The 19,917-nt window shown below is 41.2% G+C and overlaps 1 protein-coding gene and 1 long non-coding RNA gene across 4 annotated transcripts in view; one reads left to right on the top strand and one right to left on the bottom strand.

The window, feature by feature from the left end:
• The window catches only part of PGM5 (phosphoglucomutase 5), a 189,361-nt gene that overhangs the window by 131,064 nt on the left and 38,380 nt on the right, over positions 1-19,917 (top strand). The window contains exons 8-9 of the mRNA XM_025423380.3: positions 3,264-3,399; positions 6,949-7,132. Of these exons, the coding sequence (XP_025279165.1) occupies positions 3,264-3,399; positions 6,949-7,132 (320 nt within the window). The remainder of the gene's footprint in view (positions 1-3,263; positions 3,400-6,948; positions 7,133-19,917) is intronic.
• On the bottom strand, positions 8,820-14,249 carry LOC112644767 (uncharacterized). 3 transcript variants are annotated; one of them, XR_007401274.1, is made up of 5 exons: positions 14,024-14,249; positions 13,793-13,909; positions 12,163-12,362; positions 11,793-11,953; positions 8,820-9,901 (listed from the first exon to the last, which is right to left on the bottom strand). It is a non-coding gene; the product is annotated as an uncharacterized LOC112644767 (long non-coding RNA). The 3 variants fall into 3 exon arrangements; XR_007401273.1 differs by lacking the exon at positions 12,163-12,362 and having other exon boundaries at positions 14,024-14,247; XR_003126736.3 differs by lacking the exons at positions 11,793-11,953; positions 12,163-12,362 and having other exon boundaries at positions 14,024-14,241.

The following is a 19,917-nucleotide window of genomic DNA, read 5'->3' as shown; positions in this document are numbered from 1 at the left end:
TGGCAGTCTCTAAATATTACCCCATTTTATGAATTTTGACCACAGACTGAAGATTTGTTCATGTTTTTAATTATTAATATTTTTCTCTTGAAAATTATCCATTTGTGCCCTTCCACGATTTTCTGTGGGGGTGTCTCTTTTTCTTATTGGCTCATAAAATATTTGTAAATATGAAATATATTAGCCTGTAATATATAATGTGAACATCTCTCCCCTCTGTTTTTACTCTGTTTATGGTGAGGTTTATTCATTTGATACCTTTGTGTTTTCTGCATTTCTTATTTAATTTACCTGTCACTGATATAGCATTATAGTTCATTTGCTTTAAAGAATTATTGAAAGGAAGGTTGTATCCTCCAAACTCTCTCTACAACATACTATAAGCATCTGATGGAAATGTATCTAAATGCTATATCCTCAGTGTTTCTATCCTTACCTCCAAGAGCTGTGAAGAGCACAATTCATTTTATTTATTTTTCTTTTTCTTTTTCACAATTCATTTTATTAGACCATTGGTCCTTATGAATTTTGGCAAATGTTTAACTTGTAGGCAAGTATATCCAAGCCAACTCACAAATCTACTATGAAGTTGGCTACAAATGGTTGAGATTTTTTTAAATCCTGCTAAAAGAACTTTATGTCTCTTCTACCACTGAATTATGACATCTTATCTCACAGAGTTAATAGCACCTAATGGTTCTATCTCCAGGTAATGTAATCCAGCTGGAAATGCAAGGTATGTGAAGCCCATGTTTTGAAACAAAAGAGTATTTTTCTCTAGCCAGTAAATAAAAGTGATTTTTTAGCTATAAAAGGACAAAAGGTTTTGAAATTATCCCACTGGGCAGGGTTTCCTAGACTTGTTTTTTTGGCACTTAGCCATGGAGCCAACCTAGCATCTTCCAAACTTCTTCCATTTTTGTAGCAGTGTGAAAAGTTCGCTGGATAAGATGAGAGTCACCCCATGGTGTGATGATTAATGCCTAGGGTCCTCTCAACCTAGAGGCAGCTGCAACCAGACATCTAAAAGTGTCGTCAGCAGATCATTGATCAGCATATAGGAAGAACCAAAAACTGATCATTTTTCCTTTTAAATATCTTCACTGCCCTGTCAAGGTTGTATGTGTTTTCGTTTTCAAGGAAAAGCATTTAACATTTAATACTGTCAATGTTACAAGAGGAGTAAGTGGTTCATAGCTTCACTGAGTGGTTGTCAAAAATGTTTAACTTAACGAATGTGTTATTTCATCCCATTTCCAAGGTTTAAACAGCTTTGTGACATCACATCTCCCGTTTTGATTTTCTATATGTGTTTCATAGACCCGAAGCTGAAGAGTGCTCTTGTCCATTCTCATTGCTCTATTGCAAGAAGAGATGGTCCACCGCCTGGTCCCAGTCCCCTTTCTCATGTTAATGGTTATTGCTAGTGTCACAGGATAAAATTATATGAATAACGGAGAATAATCTGCTTTACAGTGTGCATTAAGGAATCAGCACCATGTTGGCCTATTGTGTGAATTACCAAAGAGAAGATTAACAGCAACAACAACCACTCGTGACAACCCAGTCAGTGTTCTAAATACATAATCATGTTTTATCTCTTCATCCAGACAGTGACTCTGTGGGGTAGGAGCCATCATCGTCTCTGTGTTGCTAATGAGAATGGCAAAAGTCACACAAAGGGAAGTAGTTGAGCTAGAACTTGAACATAAGCAAACTGACTCACGAGCCTGCCCTCTGAACTGGGTTAAATTGGTAGGACAACTCCACAAGATTGTTGATCATATCCTCATTTTACAGATGAGAAGTCGAGGCTCAGAAAGGTTAATAACTTTGCAACAACTTCTCACACAGGTGGGAAGTAGCAGAGCTTGGTTTCAAACCCTCGTTCCAAAGCCTTCCCATGCTTTCCCATTGCACCATATTCCCCACACTGCTGCAAGTGCCTTGTATTCAGGGCCTTCTTCACTTCTAAGAGAGCTTAGAGTTGGCCAACAGACAGGTGCTTAAGTGGGCCTCCCATACTTTCTTCTGGTTCTTTTTGCACAGAAACCTACCTGTCCAGCTGGCACTCATCATTCGTTTGAATGTCACAATATAAACTGCCTCTCTTTCTATAGAGTAGCTATAGGATTAAGTTTCCCAATTTTACCTGCATCAAGGACTTTGCAGTTGCTGTTCCTTGGCTTGGAATGCTTTGTCCCTACATCTCAGCATGGCTGACTCTCACTTGTCAGCTCAGATGTCATCATCACAGTGGAGCTGACCACGACTACCTGTATTCATTTCCTAAGGCTACCATAGCAAATTACCATAAACTGGGTGGCTTAAAACAACAGAAATTTATTCTCCCATAGTTCTAGAGGCTAGAAATCCAAAAGTAAGGTGTTGGTGGGGTCATTCTTCCTCTAAAAACTCTAGGGGAGAAGACCTACTTGCCTCTTTCAACTTCTGGTGGCTGCATACGTTCCCTGGCTAGTGGCAGCATAATTCCAATCTTCATCTCTGTCTTTACATAAGCCAATCCTTTGTATTTCTCTTCTCTGTGTCTTCTCTTATCCTTTGGGGAACACTTGTCATTGGATTTAAGGTCCACCTTGATAATCCAGGATGATCTCATCTCAAGATCCTTAATTATATCTACAAGACTATTTCTCCAAAAAAGGTCACATTCACAGGTTGTGGGTGAACATGTCTTTTGGGAAAGCCACCACCAGCCCTGCTGTAGATAAACTACACTACTCTAGGTAATAGTTTTTGCTGCTGTCATACTCTGTGACACTATCACCTAGTTTATTTTTTTTCACAGCCTTTGTTATTATTTAATGCATCTTTTCCTCTTGTGTACTTTTCTGTTGCCTATCCCTACCTACTTGCATTCAAGCTTTACAAATAAAGAGCTCTCTTGTTCACTGTGCTGTATTCCTAGCACCTAGACCAACACTTGGAATATTTTAAGGATCCCCAAATACTGACTGAATGAATGATACCACTGGGCAAATGTGATGTCAGCTTGGCTCTTTGGTACTTTCAACAACCTCCAGGATTTTATTTTTTGATGTAATTTTGTGTTATTTGAATTTTAGTTGGAAATTTTTGGAAATGCAAGCATATTATGGGACATATATTTATCACAACGGATAAATATATCCAACCATTTCAACATTCAATTGCTAACTGGTCTTCATAGTTCATTTAGCTTTTACTTTTCACCCAGAAAACAGATCCTCAGAAGAATACAAGAATATTTTTTTCTTTCTTAGGCTCTGATCACCTTCGTGAAAAAGATGGCCTCTGGGCTGTCTTGGTCTGGCTTTCCATTCTGGCTGCCCGGAAGCAGAGTGTGGAGGAAATCGTCCGAGATCACTGGGCCAAATTTGGCCGCCACTATTATTGCAGGTGAGAAGGGTGAGGACCCTGGGGAACTGCTCTTAGAGAAAACTGGCAGACTAGAACCTTCAGAAGGAGGCATCATTCAGAACGATCTGAGGAACAGAGAGGCTGGAACCCCTGAGATGTGGTTGGGGGTCCTGTGAAGGACGTCCAAACCAGAAGGCATCAATTTCCCCTCCCCTAGCGACATTCCTCTGTAATATTTTCATCAGTGACTGTAAGGTGGGCAGCCATTCCAAGAGGGAATCTGAACTGAAGAACCTTAAAAGCCCTTTGGTGCCCCTGAGAGTTGTATAGTCCAACCAGAGGCTTTGCTTATTAGTTCTGCACCCATAATTATCAAGGAAGAGAGGCAGAGACAAAGCTGTGACAGGTCAGTCTGCTTTTGTCATCCTCTCCTTACCTCTGTTTTACTTTCCCACTAATGGCCCAGCAATGTCTAAGGTGCCCTCTGAAGGGGCCACATGGTTCAAGAGCCCCAGATTTTGCTAAAGATTTGTCCCTGTGAAAGGAGACTAGAATAAGGAATTGTTATCCTGGGAGGGAGGAAGGGAAAAGCTTATTGGCTAAGAGCTCAACGTTGGGGGTTTATATCACTTTCCTGTTTTTGAAGTAAGGGAGGGGGGCATGGTTGCCTGCTAGAAACATATACCTAGATATGCTAGGTTTGTGTTCCTAGTACCAAGCCACGATTGTGAGGGAAGCAATAGTAGGAAAGGATGTCAACTGTAGAGAAAATAGCTATGGGACAAAGGAATTCTTGAGTATTCTCAGAGACTCTCTACATATTGAAAACAGAAATTGTGCCTCCTTTTGTTTATGAACAGCTAACTACTTTGGATGTTTGGTTATATTTCAAGAGCTTAAGACACAGAAAGAATGTTTTAGACTTCCCTTATAAGGTGATTGTTTCTTCTCTTAAAAAAACTCATTTACTTAGATAAATATCAGAGAATAAGAAAGCCTGTGATAGGGCTCAAAACAGTTTGCAGTACTCTAGGAAATGCTGACAGTGCCATCATGTTCTTTGCTCCTCATTTGTCAAGAAGACAAAGGTTGTAATAGCCTGAAAACCACCTCAACTTATTCCTTGTATCATAAAATACTCTCAAGGCAGGTGGGAATTTGTTTTACGTACTAGTATTTCTAACAAGTGCCAAAAAAATCCTGATTCTTGTGGGCCTTTTTGGCATACCAGGGAACTAATTGGCACAACAAACCTTTCTATTGCACAAAGCAGTTCCAAAAAAGTCCAACCTGATAAAATATGTTATGATTGCCAATCTCTGGCTTAGTGAGATCACTTTGAGTTAGGGATGTGTTCCTCATAATGTGTGCAATGATTATCTAGCTTTCTGCCAGTGTTTTGAAGACATGGTGTTATGATAAGTGTATTTATAATATAGTTCATTTTTTTTGTGGCCAAGAGCTTACATGATAATTACTTTGTTCATAACAAATACCATATTAGAGAATATAATGCAATGGAGATTTAAATTCTTGTAGAACATTGACTAATGTTTCAGATTTCTGTCCAAAAAGATCACAGAGATAAAAAGGGAGGAGGGAATAGGTAGAATGAAAGGTAAATACTTTTTTTCAGTCTCCAGCAGATACAAGTTGAGAGATCCTTGTGAAATAAAATGCCTCCTATCCAGTTTTTTTGGGGGTGGGGAGGAAGAGATAATAAAACAGTTTTGGTTTAACTATTTCTGAGCCTAAAGTCATAGCTGGGAACCCAGATGATTTTCCTTGTATGAGTGGACCCCAGAAGGAACTCTCCATTGAAAGATTTCTTGAAAGTGTATTGTGGTGGTGGGTCAGGGGATGTGGTTCATGGTAGGAAAGGGGTAGAAATGCCCGAGTCTGCTTGTATATGAAGATGAGCATTTGGGCAGGCTGGTCTGATGACCATCAGCCAGAGACCAAATGTGATCTGTCACGTTAGTGGATTTCCTCAACTTCTTGTTCTCTTTCAGGACCTCTCTGTATCCTAATAAATCCTCTTATCCTAGCCTCCTCCCCCTCTTGGCTTGGTTGGGTCTTTATCTTCCCCCAAAAGACTAGTGTTAAAGAGAATTTAGGCTCAGAACACATCCACTACGGAGAATGTTCTGAGAGAATTCTTGGTTATTTTGTTCCTGAGGCTGAAGAGGGCACATCTGGGTAGGAGGGAGAGGTTAAACGATACAGAGACAGGGGACCCACTGCTAGAAATGGCATCATTCCATGTTTCCCATTTTGGCTAACACCCTGATGTTTACTAAAAGTCTTAAGAGATCTTGGGTGAAGAGAAAGTAGTAACAATGATGCAAGTCTTCCTTCTTCCAGTTTGCTGGGAACCCACATCTTGTCCTTGGGTTACATGGAGCCCAGTGTGAGATCCCACTGTAGCCATTTGGGCACAGATACCCCTTGAGGACTTCCTTCTCGAGGAGCACCCCACCCTGCCCAAGTGTGCTATTAGGTCTTGGTCAAGACTCTCTGACATTGGGAAAGACTCTACAATTTCTTTGTGGTTGTGACTAAGAATAAAATCAATTAATAGGTTTAAGCAACGGTGTCTGGAACTGGACTGACTACTTGATATGCATTATGGTGTTTTAACCCTACAACAACAAATGAGATAGGTGTTATTTTTAGTCTTTTTTTTTCTAATCACCTCCCAGCCCCATTGTTACATTTGATGATCTTGGCTGGAAGGACCTTTTTAAAATGGAACAATGGTGGTATTTCTTCCAAGTTTCCAAGAGAGATTTATGATACACTGAGTTCCCTTCCTCCTTCTCTCTTCACCTCCCTTGATTCCTCTCTCTCCTTCCTTCCTCCCATCTTTCATCCCTCTGCTTAGAAATCACTTACTAGAAGCAGCAGAGAACAAAACAGATAAGGTCTCTGCCCTCCTGGAGCTCATGGTTCTTGTGGACAAAGGCAGATAAGAAATAAGTAAACAAATACACAAACAAAATATTAAGAGTGGTGTGAGAGAGGGGCAGACAGAGGGAAGTATCTTGAATGGATGGTCAGAGAAGAGCACTTTCTGGAGGTGACACTAAGTTTGAAAGGTGATGGAAGAGACTGTGCCAGGTATTGAGTAGTCAGAGGGAAGAGTATCCCAGGTTGAGGGTAGAGACAGCAATGCCAAAGGCTCAAAGGCAGGACAGGGCAAACTGTCTTTGAGGACTGGACAGGAGGCCCATGTGGCTGGAGCATAGGGAATAAGGGTGAGAGAGGGACAAAGTTGAAGGGGTGGGTGGGGCCAGATCCCATGGTGCCTTATGGCCTGGGTCTAGAGTCTTGTTCTCAATGTGATGGGCCCTTGGGGAGGGATTTAAAAGAAAGTATATGATTTGATACGATTTTTACAAGTTCACTCTGGCTCCTGTGCAGGACCTGGCTTATATGGGCCAGGTAGGAGAGAGTAGGGACCAGTGCTTTTCTGTGCAGTTCTTCCATGAAAACCAAACCGATGATTCGATGATCTTGAGGGGGCACCCAGTTACTGGCTCTCTGATTAGGTTTGTCTTCACCCTGTGTCCTGCCTTCCCTCCCCAGGTTTGACTACGAAGGACTAGAGCCCAAGACAACATATTACATCATGAGGGACCTGGAGGCCCTGGTTACAGACAAGTCCTTCATCGGCCAGCAGTTCGCCGTGGGAAACCATGTCTACAGTGTGGCAAAGACAGACTGCTTTGAGTATGTGGACCCTGTGGATGGCACAGTGACCAAGAAACAGGTACTTGGCTAGGAAATCACCAGAACAGGCAAAGCCAGGGGCTGAAGTATCCAGCAGTTGGAGAGGTCTTTAGGGATGATCTACTCTGAGGGCTTCATCATACAGATGAGAGCCTTGCAGCCAGGAGAGAAGAAAGCCCTTGGTGAAGGTTGCCTACCTAGTTAACTAATGGTAGAGGATGCATTTGAACACAGGGCCCTGACTGTCTGTCCAGCATTCTTTATACTTGTAACTGACAGGCCAATACTACATATAAACCAGTATTTCCTTCTGAAATGTTTGCAACCTGCAGGCCCTCTGCATGGTGGTCATTACAGATTCAGAAAAGGTTCCAAGGGCAAAATATCCCTTTTCCTTGGCACCCCCCTCAGGTGCAGGCATGTTTCACCTTTTCTTACCTTATGTAATTGAGAATGATAGGAGCTTAACCAGATGGGTTATGGGGGAAAAAACAGTTAGAAATATGTCCCACAAAACCCAAAAGGAAGATTTATGGTTGAGAATTATTACAAAAGGTAAGTGACAAGTTTAACAATTTCTATCACAGTCTCATCTTTGTGAATTGTGCAAGAGAGGTTGGAACCTATTACATTCATTTATCTTTTTGATTTTGTATATTTATTGACTATGGCAAAAATTGACCACTCTAGGAGCACAATTCAACATTTATAGTTCAAATAAGACACTGAGTAATATTAAGAAAAGTTCCATTCTAAAATACCCAAATTCTTATCTTCATACACATTTTTAAAAATTTTTTATTTGTTTATGATAGTCACAGAGAGAGAGAGAGAGGCAGAGACATAGGCAGAGGGAGAAACAGGCTCCATGCACTGGGAGCCCAACGTGGGATTCGATCCCGGGTCTCCAGGATTGCGCCCTGGGCCAAAGGCAGGCGCCAAACTGCCGCGCCACCCAGGGATCCCCCTTCATAGACATTCTTCACCAAGAACAGACAACAAAATAAATCATAAGCTATAGGGTTTGGTAGACTAGATATAGTGGTAGTTACTGATATTTTTATTTTGACTAATATTTCACACACTGTCCTTATCCTAGGGTCCCTGACTTGCAGATGTTCCAAAGCCTGAAGCCCTATTATTTTCTTAGTATTCTCCTTGTCTGCTGAGTTTCATGGTGATCTGGAATCTCTGTCAAAATGTCATTATTCTTTCATTATAGAAGGCCTTCTATGGCTGGACAAATTGATTACTGTTTTACTTTGGGAAGATGTGGGGTACTGGAGATAAGAGTGGTTAAGAAGTTTAAAGATGCAAGGGTAAAAAAAAAAATTAAAAAAAAATAAAGATGCAAGGGTGTCTGGGTAGCTCAGTCAGTGAAGGGTCTGCCTTCAGCTCAGGTCATGATCTTGGGGTCCTGGGATCGAGGCCCATGTTGGGCTCCCTGCTCAGCAGAGATTCTTCTTCTCCCTCTGCCTCTCCCCTTCCCCCTGCTCATGCTTTCTCTCTCCCAAATAAATATTTTTTTTTAAAAGTTAAAAATAATTTTGAAGACCCAGAATCAAATCCTCTCCCTGTCCCACTTGCCAGTTATATGACTTCAGGAAAGTTGCCTGATTTCTTCCTTGTTTGTAAAAATCTCACAGAACTGTTTTATTTATTTTTATTTTTAATTTTTTTCACAGAACTGTTTTAGAAAGGCAATGAAATAAAAGATACAGAAGCCCAGCTATCCTTTACACAGAGAGTATACACTACGTTTTTGGTAGTTGTGTTTTGTTTCACATGAGGAATTTTTTTTTTTTTTTTTTTCTTGGTAGATGAGATTGAATCCTTTCCAAAATTACACTAGTGATCTCCGGAGATATGAAGTCGGTAGCTCAGCACATGGCATCTTAGAGCCTCAGGGCCTTAGATGAATCTTTTCCAATTGTGTCCCATATTCCTACTTCCATTTTGCAAAGGAACCGCAGAACAAACATTTTGCAAATCCAAGTCTCATAAAATATGTGCTTTCTAAATTATTCTTGGGAGGTTTTTGTTCCCTGGTGGGGAAGGCTTGAAAACCATTCCCTGAAAAGATTATCTAGTCGATGCTAGGTTCTGGACTTTATTTGCTCAAAAGAAGCTTGTCTGTTGAGCTAATTTGTTTTGCTGTTAAATCCACTAATACCTTACCTTGTTTCTTCCCCAAAGCATTCACCATTTGTATCCCTTTTTCTTGGCTCTTTTAATAGTTCACATCACGCTAATTCCTCAGCTAGATCTCAAGTTCAGACATCTATTTATTCCATGTCCACTCCCCTGCAACCCTGAATATTGGTTTCCATTTTTACTCTGGAACTTATTATTTTTTTCTTTCCATATTCTTTCATATTAGCTCCAATGTGGCCATAAATAGTAAATGCTGCCAGAAGCTGTTCTGGGGAGCTTCTCTAGAAAGAAAGGAAGGTTGTCATTCATCTTCCCAGATCCCAGGACCCAAGTGACAGTTTATTAGCTGGTGGTCCTGAGTCACCCCAGAACTTTTCCATACACTCGGTTTGGCTCACTGAGGGTTTGGGGAGACAGTTGACATTCAGTGGCATCCACATTGTCAGCGAGTCATGGATGGTTTTTGTACCACCATTGGCCCTGTCAGTGCAGAGTAGGGAGTTCCTGCATCGTGGGGCTGCTGGTAAACTTCCACCACCGAGGCCCACATCTCAGCACTCCTATGAAGTCAGTAGTCATCAGCATTCTGTTCCAGGGATGGTTGAGTCTGGGCACATTTCATGTGATACTGTTGCAAAGCAAGCACCATCTACTCCTGAAAGATATATTTGAATTTAAATGAACATGTATTATTTTTAAATAGCCATAAAGTACTTTGGCACTTCATTCAATAGATATTTCTTTTTTAAAGATTTTTACTTATTTATTCATGAAAGACACAGAGAGAGAGAGAGAGACAGAGACATAGGCAGAAGGAGAAGTGGGCTCCCTGTGAGGAGCCTGGTACAGTACTCAATCCCAGGATCCCGGGATCACAACCTGAGCCAAAGGCAGAAGCTCAACCACTGAGCCACCCAGATGTCCCTCAACAGATATTTCTGAAGAGCATGCCAAATGTGTAATTGGTTTTTGTCATGAAGTTTTGTTTGTTTTTTTGAGAGGGAGAAGGGGGGTCAGGGGCTGAGGGAGAGAATCTTAAGCAGTCTCCATTCCCAGCATGGGCCCGACATGGGGCTCGATCTCATGACCCTGAGATCACAACCTGAGCTGAAATTAACTGATTGAGCCACCCAGGTGCCCTGGAACAGTTTTCAAATATAAATGTATAACAGCTTTACCAAGATATCATTCACACACCATATAATTCACCATGTCAAGTGTACAATTCAATGGTTTGTAGTATATTTATAAAGTTGTGCCATCATTACCACAATCAATTGCAAAACATTTTTGTCACCCCCCAAAAGCAACTTGTACTTGTTAGCTATAATCTCCATTTCCCAGCAATCCCTGACCTACTTTCTGTTTCTCTGGATTTGCCTATTCTGGGTATTTCACAGGATTTGCCTATTCTGGGTATTTCACATAAATGGAACCATACACTATGTTGTCTTTTGTGACTGGCTTCTTTCACTAAGCAGAGTGTTTTTAGAGTTCATCCATGTGATACCACATATCGATATTTCTTTCTTTCTTACTGATGAATAATGTCTCATCAGTGGCTAGACCACATTTTGTTTATCCATTCTTCAGTTGGTGGACATTTGCACTGTTTCTACTTAAAAAAAAAAAGATATATATATATCTTTAGAGAAAGAGAGTGTGCATGAGTAGGGGGAAGGGCAGAGGGAAAGGGAGAGAGAGAATCCTAAAGTAGACCTCTCCACTGAGCAGGGAGCCTGATGCAGGGCTCCATCACAGGACCCTGAGATCATGACCTGAGCAGAAATCAAGAGTTGGCCAATTAACCAACTGAGGAGCCTCTGGCCAACTGAGGCCACCCAGGAGCCTCATGCTGTTTCCAGTCTTTGATTATTATGAACAGCGCTGCTGTGCATATTCACATAAAGTTTTCTTTTACAGACATAGATTTCCAGTTATCTTGGGTGTATAGCTAGGCGAGGGGTTGCTAGGTCAAATGGTAACTCTAGGTTTAATCTTTAAAGAAATGGCCACATGGTCTTCAAAAGCAATTGCACTGTTTTGCATTCCCACCGGCAGTGTAGGAGGGTTCCAATTTCTGCACACTTTTGCCAACCTTTGTTATTATCTGTCTTTTTGGTTAGAGAACACTGTAATTTAAAATAATCTACTAAATTATGTGTCATTTTAAAATTAAGATGGAAGAGATTTGATCTATAAGGACAAACAAAGTACGCCTTGCCTAGCAAAACCCAAAGGAAACATAACAAGGCAACGTCTCTGTTTGCTGTGGGAAGCAGATTGCTATGGCCTCTTAAGTGTTGTATTATGTTGGAGTCAAGCAGACATAGATTTGAAGGCTGGCTTTGTCACTGCCTAGATTTGTGACTTTGGGCATATTACTTAACTCCTCTTTTCTCAACTTGTTGGGTCAGGCAGGTGGCATGTTGGTAATAATCATCATGTAGGGTTACAGAGGTTTGAGGAGAAAGTCCTATAAAGTGTCAGGCACAATGGCTGGTATCCATCTGATATTCAAGAAATATCGGTTGTTTCTCCCTTACCAGAATCCTCAACCTGACTGCATATCAGTTTGAGGAAACAGTGTGAGTGGTGTTCAAGTGTACAGGCTTGAGACCAGAAAGTCTTGGGTTTGAATCAGCATTACTCTCTCATTGATGGGTGATCTTAGGAAGTTACTCAACTTCCCTGTGGCTTTCCTTATCTGTGAAAATAGGAATAATCATTGTGGCAACCTCATACAGCTATTGGGAGAATTCACTTACACATAAAATCCTGACATGTAATAACCACTAATAAATGGTTAGCTAAAAGAAGTTATGTTAAAAGAGCATCCTTTGGAAAGAAGGATTTTGACATTTAACGAACTCTATATGATGAGAAAAGCAAGGAACACAATGCTGAATGGCATACAACTTTGCAGGGTGTCATGTGGAGACACAGGAAGGCCTCTTCAGTTCCTGAGTTGATTCAAAGTCACATTTCTCTGCCTTCCCTAAGTCTCCTCCTCCCCCATCTCTTCCATCCCACTTTGCTTCAGAAAGGAAAAGGTTTTTTAAGGCAACTCCATCTCCTTTTTTGTCCTTGATTTGGGGTCAGAGTCAGGAAACAGACTGGAAAAAAAAAAAAAAGCAGTTTCACATATATCTCTAGAGATAAAGAAGAAATGCTCGTCCATCCAAAATGAAATTAAAATCCTATTCTGGTGATAAACCCCACCCCCATCCCCTTCACGGCTGTGGAAGTGTTCAGCAAAGTCGGTCCTGCCTGTGAGACCCTGTGAAGGTCATTTAAGGACCCTGAAGTATTCAGTCCCTGACGTGAATTCCCAAGGACCTCACTGGCCTTCCCATGCCTGTCCAGGTCTCATGGAATTTACTGTGGCTGCCTCCAAGTGGCTGATACTTTTGTGGTGTCAGGTACCAAGAGAAAAGTTGATGTGTGTCTTCTGTTAAACAGGACCTAAGAGAAACTCTGATTTAGAAATACCAATTTAGTGAGGCACAGTTCAACAATTGCAGTTCATCCTCTCATCCTTGTCCCATGAGGGTATGTCACTGTTATTTTCAGGTAAAAGTCTAGTCACATGAATGAATGATGATGGCTTCTTCAAATATGAGTGGGAAAAATAAGCCAGTAGCTCCTCTGAGAGTAGGAAGCAGTTTGATCCAGTTGCTGACTAATTTAAGATGTTCTCACTTTATGCCTTGCAAGGATATGGGAAAGATGAGGGAAAGGTAGGCAGTTCCTTAAGGCTTCACTTGGTGGACCACTCTTTCTCAAGGACGAGTTCCTTGTACAAACATGAAGATTTTCCATGGTGCAAGGTGCTCTGTCTCTTCCTTAACCATTAGCATCCCAAGGAACATCATCAGCACCAGATTACCCCTTAGCATTATCGTCCCCATCTCCTTGTAGCCCAAATCTCCTGGAGTCAGTACACCTTGATTATGAGACTCTCCCAGCTCTGATAGAAGGAATACTCCAATCCTGGTGGTGTGAAAGAAGGATGATATGACAGATGGTACCAGCATCAAGGGATGGCATATTGCCACTAGGATGGGCATCGATCCAGAACCATGACTTGTATTTTGAAAATTAGCTTTCTTTTTTTTAAATTTATTTTTTATTGGTGTTCAATTTGCCAACATATAGAATAACACCCAGTGCTCATCCCACCAAGTGCCCCCCTCAGTGCCCATCGCCCAGTCACCCCCATGCCCCACCCACCTCCCTTTCTACCACCACTTGTTTGTTTCCCAGAGTTAGGAGTCTCTCACATTCTGTCTCCCTTTCTGATATTTCCCACTCATTTTTTCTCCTTTCCCCTTTATTCCCTTTCACTATTTTTTATATTTCTCAAATGAATGAAATCTTGACACCAGGAGCAAAATTTAAGGAACTGAGTCTCTCCTCATGATTCGTCCCATGCCTGTATTTCTATTTAACAGGATAAAAAATCGTGAAATTCCACCAGTGCTGAAGTCATTTGCCAGTAACAGTTCAGCTGATATTAAAAAACCTGATGTAAATAAAAGCATACCAGTTAGCTGATGTGGAAAACCAAATCCAATTTGATTATGTCAGGCTAACTCTGAGCTTATTAATACCTCTTCAAGTTATGCAGGCTGTGTGGAAACATTTTGATGTTGTCCTCAACCTGGAAAAAAGAACCATTTGAAATTAGTTCAGAGAAAAAGCACACTTTGAAGACTGATTGCAAAGTCAATTAGCTTTTGGAGTTGTTGTTTTAATATATAGGAAGGTGTCTGACCTTTTTAATTTCAGTATTCAGAAATAATGAAGCAAGTAAATTGGCAATCTTGAAATTAATGCTTTAATATATACTGCAGTGCTACTAACTCCTGGTCAACAGATAGAAGTATCCTTAGCCCTTGTTTCTGGAGGCATCATATGAAGGCTTTGGGACTATTTTCTAAAATGCTGGTAGTTGAATCCTGCTAAGATGTGTGATAAGAATCTAAGCATTCTGGAATGAATGACATCACAGGTACTTCCTACTGAACTACTAATGTCTGTGTATAGTCAGGAGGGTGACCGTCACCAGGAAAAATAAATATTAAAGGAAAAAACTGTGGACTATCACAGGAACTGAGGGAGGAAGCCACCCCTGTTGTCTGGGTAAAGTGTGTCTGATTCCAAAATATCCCAGAACTGGGGCTGGTGTTGAGTGAATGGGGATCAACAGCCATTTTGGCCAAAGATGAGGGAAAATGGAACATGTGTGACCTAGTTCCATTGTTCCAAATTTGATAGTTGGAATCCGGATAATTTTTAAGCCTTCACTCTCTAAGCAGCGCTCTCAACACCTAATGTGGCTTTTGCTGGATATGTGTTTTTAAAAGAGCACTTAGGAAGCCATTGGATCTTGATTCCCCCCAAATAATTATTTGCAGTTATTGGTCTCCAAGCGAGCTGGGTTGGTTGTGAAAAAGACTAGACGAGAATTTGCTCCCCAAAGTAAGGCAGTCGTGGCTGTGCAGTCAGTGCACTGCACAAAGGCACCCGGCCTAATGGGGGAGGAGAAACTCAAGTCCAGGCTAGCCAAGAGAAAAGATACTTTTCTCTAATTTGTCTTCCTGCTCGTAATCTCTATAAGGGCACAGTATGGACTAGTTAGCTGCTGCCCTGCTCAACCTCTTTTGAACTCATGCTTGCAGCTAACTCTATGACTTAAACAAAGAAAAATGGGTAATTCTAGTTAATTTTTTTTTATGGAGAGAGATGTCTGTCCAATCCAAATCCTCTGCTTTATATGCTGCATGCTTTCTTCCACAAAATATGGTTCAGATGTTACACAGCAGTATTTTCACCTTGAAGCTTTCCATAAATCATTGGGATCTCCTATGGGAGATAAGTTGTGAGTTAGGCTTCGAGTCTCTCTCTTCCGTGCCTATCTTGTCTCTAGGTTCACATACCTGGTGTGGCCAACTGACTGTATATGTGACATTCTACTAGATTTTGGGGCCACATGCCGTTTTCCCCCTGGAATTCATCCTAAGTTCTTATTTGACTGGATTGGGTGCTGCCAAATAACTGTTGGTAATGTACAGTTCCTCCTTCCCCGCCTGGCTGCAACATGTCCTATAATCTCCAAATGAACATCTGGCAGCTCTGTGTGTATTTAGCAACTTGCAGATTTCCCTGCATCGATTTACACAAGGGCTTAAAAAAATAACCCAACATGTATTTATCCAACATTTATCAAATACCTGCTGTACAAAAGGCCCTGTACCCATTTGGGGCACCATACAAGGCATATGAGATATTGTTTAAAGAGTTCATGAGAAGCAGTGTGTGACAATCAGCAGTCTCATATGGTTGAACCTAAAATTACAAACCTGGGGTCAGAAGACCTAAAGTTCTGGCTCCTCTTGTGACCAGCTATTACCTTAAGTGGTTTTTAACTCTTCCCTTTCTTTCCAGCAAAGGGAGAAAGTGGCCAGGATGACTCTGAGGTCCTTCATTCAGGACCTAATGGTCTAAATAGACCAAATTAGAAGGGACATTTCATGGTCAAAGAAGCCAGTTCAGTGGGAGTCGTGGAGAAGATAAATGGTAACAGATCTGTGAGTTTAGTAGTGATTTCAGAGAACGTGGCATAGTCCTTAAAATAAAGTTAATCTTAATTCCACCTAATTTAAAAATAAATATGCCATAAACCATCACCATTTAGGCTTTCTTTGGCAGTCTTCTGAAAAATCTGGAAGGCTGGATGCCTTAGAGCATAGTACCATTTTCATTAAAAGCTTAACATACGAATAGTATTTATAGACTGATTTATGATTTTCTTTTTTTTTAAGATTTTATTTATTTATTCATAGAGACAGAGAGAGAGAGGCAGAGACACAGGCAGAGGGAGAAGCAGACATCATACAGAGAGCCTGATGTGGGACTTGATCCAGGGTCTCCAGGATCACACCCTGCGCTGCAGGTGGTGCTAAACCGCTGCGCCACGGGGGCTGCCCTGATTTATTATTTTCAAAGCACTTTTCACATATATTCTCTGATCTGATGCTCACAACAACCAAGTAAGCCAGGCTGCATTGTTTTTCATCCCTTTTTAGGAAACTAAGACTTATAGAGCTCAAAGTGACTTGCTCAAGACCCCTCCTGATTAGTTGAGCCAGAACGCCAGCCCGGGGTTCTCCAGTTGTTATCCTTTTATCATGTCCAAAGCAAAGAGGGGCAAATGTGGGGATAAAAAGAAAAGATCTAGTGATAAATGGAAGCACATTGGTGGATTTTGGGGTGGAGATACCTGCAAAAAATGTGGCCTTTTAACAGCACTGGGACGAGGCTAGGGTGAGCAAAACAGAGCTCTTATCTTTGAGGCATACAACAACAGGCACCCAATGGGAAGAAAATGCTAGGCTGGAACTGAAAGTGCCCCTTTGATACCCTACTCTGTGATTAACATTATCTTAGCACAGAAGAGGGCATCTCTTCGAAGCCCTTCTTTGGGTTTGTGGCTGTTGTGTCATCCTGGACATTCAGGCCACTCTTGCTGCAGTGACTACAGAGGTGCCATGGATTCCTTTACAGTTGCTTTAGGAATTCCCTAGGAGACTGTGCTAAAGGTTCTTAGTGTCAAATGGTTCAAGAGGAGATTCTTGTAATAGTTCTGCTATTGGCAAGGTGGTAGGAGGAGGCTTTCAGGACACAGCAGCAAGGTGTTTTATTGGCACCCCCTCACTGTGTTATGGCTCTCCTGAGGTTCCAGTCCATTGGGAGTATATGGGTGAAACCTTAAATCTCAAAGGGATCTTCCTTAAGACTGACATGTACTATAGTCAGTCACTTGATACATGAGGCAGATGACCCAGACAAAAGTGGCTACTACTAGGGTGTCCACATATGGCTACACAGTAGAATCACCTGGAGAGCTTTTACGATCCCAGTGCCCAAGTCATAACCTATTCAAATTAAATTACAGTGTTGGGGCTAAGAGTCAGATAGCAATATTTTTTAAAGACCCCAGCTGATTCCAGTGCATTGCACCTTTTGCAACTAATGGGCTTATGATTTATCTAACATCACACAAGTGGGGACAGGAACCTACAATGGTTAAACTCCATTGTTTTTAGCCAAAACTAACCCTTGCCTTAAAAATGAAGGATGAGTAGATACAGCATCATTCATGACTACACTTCAGGGTAATATGTTTACCCCAGTTCACAGACAGAGAACATAAGTATGTTTTCATTTGGCCTGTGGCCCCTCCTTAAATGTGGAAGGAGGCATTCATTCCAGTGAATGCTCACTCCAGTTGTAAACACACAGTGACATTCACTCAAGTGTTTGCAGGGGGCCTATTGTGTGCCAGGCATTTTCCTGGGCTGTGGGGATAAATGGTGAACAAGGAACAGAAGGCTTTGCCCTACCAGAGCTTATCAGCTAATGAAGGACCCAAAGACATATTTCAGCAATTCCAACACTTTAGGGTTAAGGCTGAGATGGGAACTTATTTTATTCATTTTTAACTGGGCCTTGTTTCTTGAGGAGGATTTGTGGCAGCAAAAACACACATAATGAAGTTGTTAGGATGTAAATAAGAAACAGAAATCAAGACTAGAGAAAATATAAATAAGAGTAGAAAGTCAAGAACAGAAGAAAAATTCATAGTTATGCAAATCATAAGGATCCGCTTGGGCTGAACCTCAAATTTGGCATTAAGTGTTCTGGCAGCCATATTGGAAGGGGAACTATGGTTAATTATTATTGTCAGAAAGACAAAAAATGCCAGCTCCTCAGGGAAGGAAAGGCTTTCCTAACACTTGGCTCTTAAGGAAATGTCTCATGTGGAATTTTATACAATCTCCAATAATATTCCTACAGTGACTGCAAAAACAGGTTTTATAAGGCAGTACCTTGTAGGCCCTACAAGGAAAGGGAGGATGTGAAATGAAAATGCAATTTAATAAATCTATTTTTTGTCATGAGTGGTTGGTCAGAAGTAAGTTGAATCAGGTCACATATAGGTCCAGATGAATCTATGGCTAAAATACCCAGAGAAGTGCATGGATTGGATACTCTTCATTATTTTTCTCTAATTGGGATTTTGGTAAGTCACATAGATAAAATATTTTCCTGGGGTAGAGTTGAAGGGTAAGTATTTTGTGTTGTGGATAATGTAATGGTTTATTACAGGGGTTAGCTAACATTTCCCATAAAAGATAATAAATAGTAAATATTTTAGCCCCTATGAGCCAGACTGTCTTTGTCCTAATGATTCAGCTCTTCGGTTATAACACAAAAGCAGACGTGGAGAAAACATAAGTGAACAGGGCTGGCTGGGTTCTGGTAACACCTGATTTATAAAAATAGGTGGCAGGTCAAATTTGGCTGACAAACTATATTGCCAACCCCTGATTTAACCTGAAAACTAAAAAAAAGCAAAATGGATTCTTGGGATGCTTTTGTTGGAATCACAGAACATTGAGAAACTTGGCAGGTCTTGGCCAGTGGTGACTCTGACCTCGTAATTTAATTGAAAGTAGGTGATTATGCACGCTGGCAAGAATATGGCTCCCTTTCAGGGTACGTATTAATTGTAGTTCATTGAAGTTCATTAAATTCATTGAAGAAACATGCAGATGCCAAAGCAATCCAATACAACTTCATACATCAGAGTGACACTCAACAGGCATGGATCTGGGGCACAGTTCTGCAGCACAGAACTGAGTCTAGAACTTTTGTCCTCTCATGTGGAGGAGACATGGGGTGGTTCTCACGTGGAGGTCTCACAAAGCAACAGGATTTCTCTGGTAAGATCTTAGGGGTGGTTTCTTAAGAAGGGGAGAGGTGGAATTATCAGCAGCACCTCGTGTGTGCCTTTATCGGCTGTTCAAGCGCAAAATCTGTTCCAGGCTACTACATGTAGATTCCAACTAGTCTTCTAGAAGTACAGCCAAAGATATGGTGACCCACAAGGGAAAAAAATAACATGATTTTGCTGTATAAAAAAGCTTAGTTGTGAGCTTATAATACATATTGTTTATTTATTTGAGAGAGAGTGCACACCAGAGGGAGAGCACAAGCAGAGGGAGTAACAGAGGAAGAGGGAAAAGTAGAACAGGGAGCCCAATGTGGGGCTCAATCCCAGGACCCTGGGATCATGACCTGAGCCAAAGGCAGACCCTTTAATGACTGAGCCACCCAGGTGTCCCTAATAATACATGTTGACAGTTTGTTATGGCCTGAATTCTGGAATACCTCCCACTGGGTGTATACAAATCTGGGATTATTAATTAATTCTTGGTTAATTACATTAATAGTGTCATGGGAGCTACAGGAAAGGGTTGAGTTTGAGAGGTCATCAGAAAAAGGGGGCCTCAAGTGGTTTGGAATCTACAAGAACAGGTGGCTCAGGACTTTAGCCTTCAATATTGCTTTAACCAACTTATGCATAAACCATAGTCCTGAGCGACCAATTACCTACTCATGTGTCCCATATATGGTGACAAGGTGAGTGGAAGCTTATTAAGAAGACACAGCTTCGAAAGAGTTTGCAAAAACATGACTGTGGGTATAGTTGTGGAACCTTTGGGACCTCGTCGTCTGAACATAATTTGGTCTAGAACCCTTCCTGAGTAGTAGGGAATTGGGGCATTTACTCCATTTGGAATTTCCTAACTGTTCACTCCT

The sequence above is a fragment of the Canis lupus genome, chromosome 1, assembly GCF_003254725.2.
Source record: "Canis lupus dingo isolate Sandy chromosome 1, ASM325472v2, whole genome shotgun sequence".
Classification (NCBI taxonomy): Eukaryota; Metazoa; Chordata; class Mammalia; order Carnivora; family Canidae; genus Canis; species Canis lupus.
The sequence above is the reverse complement of the archived record's forward strand: the minus strand, read 5'-3'. Positions and strand labels throughout refer to the sequence as shown.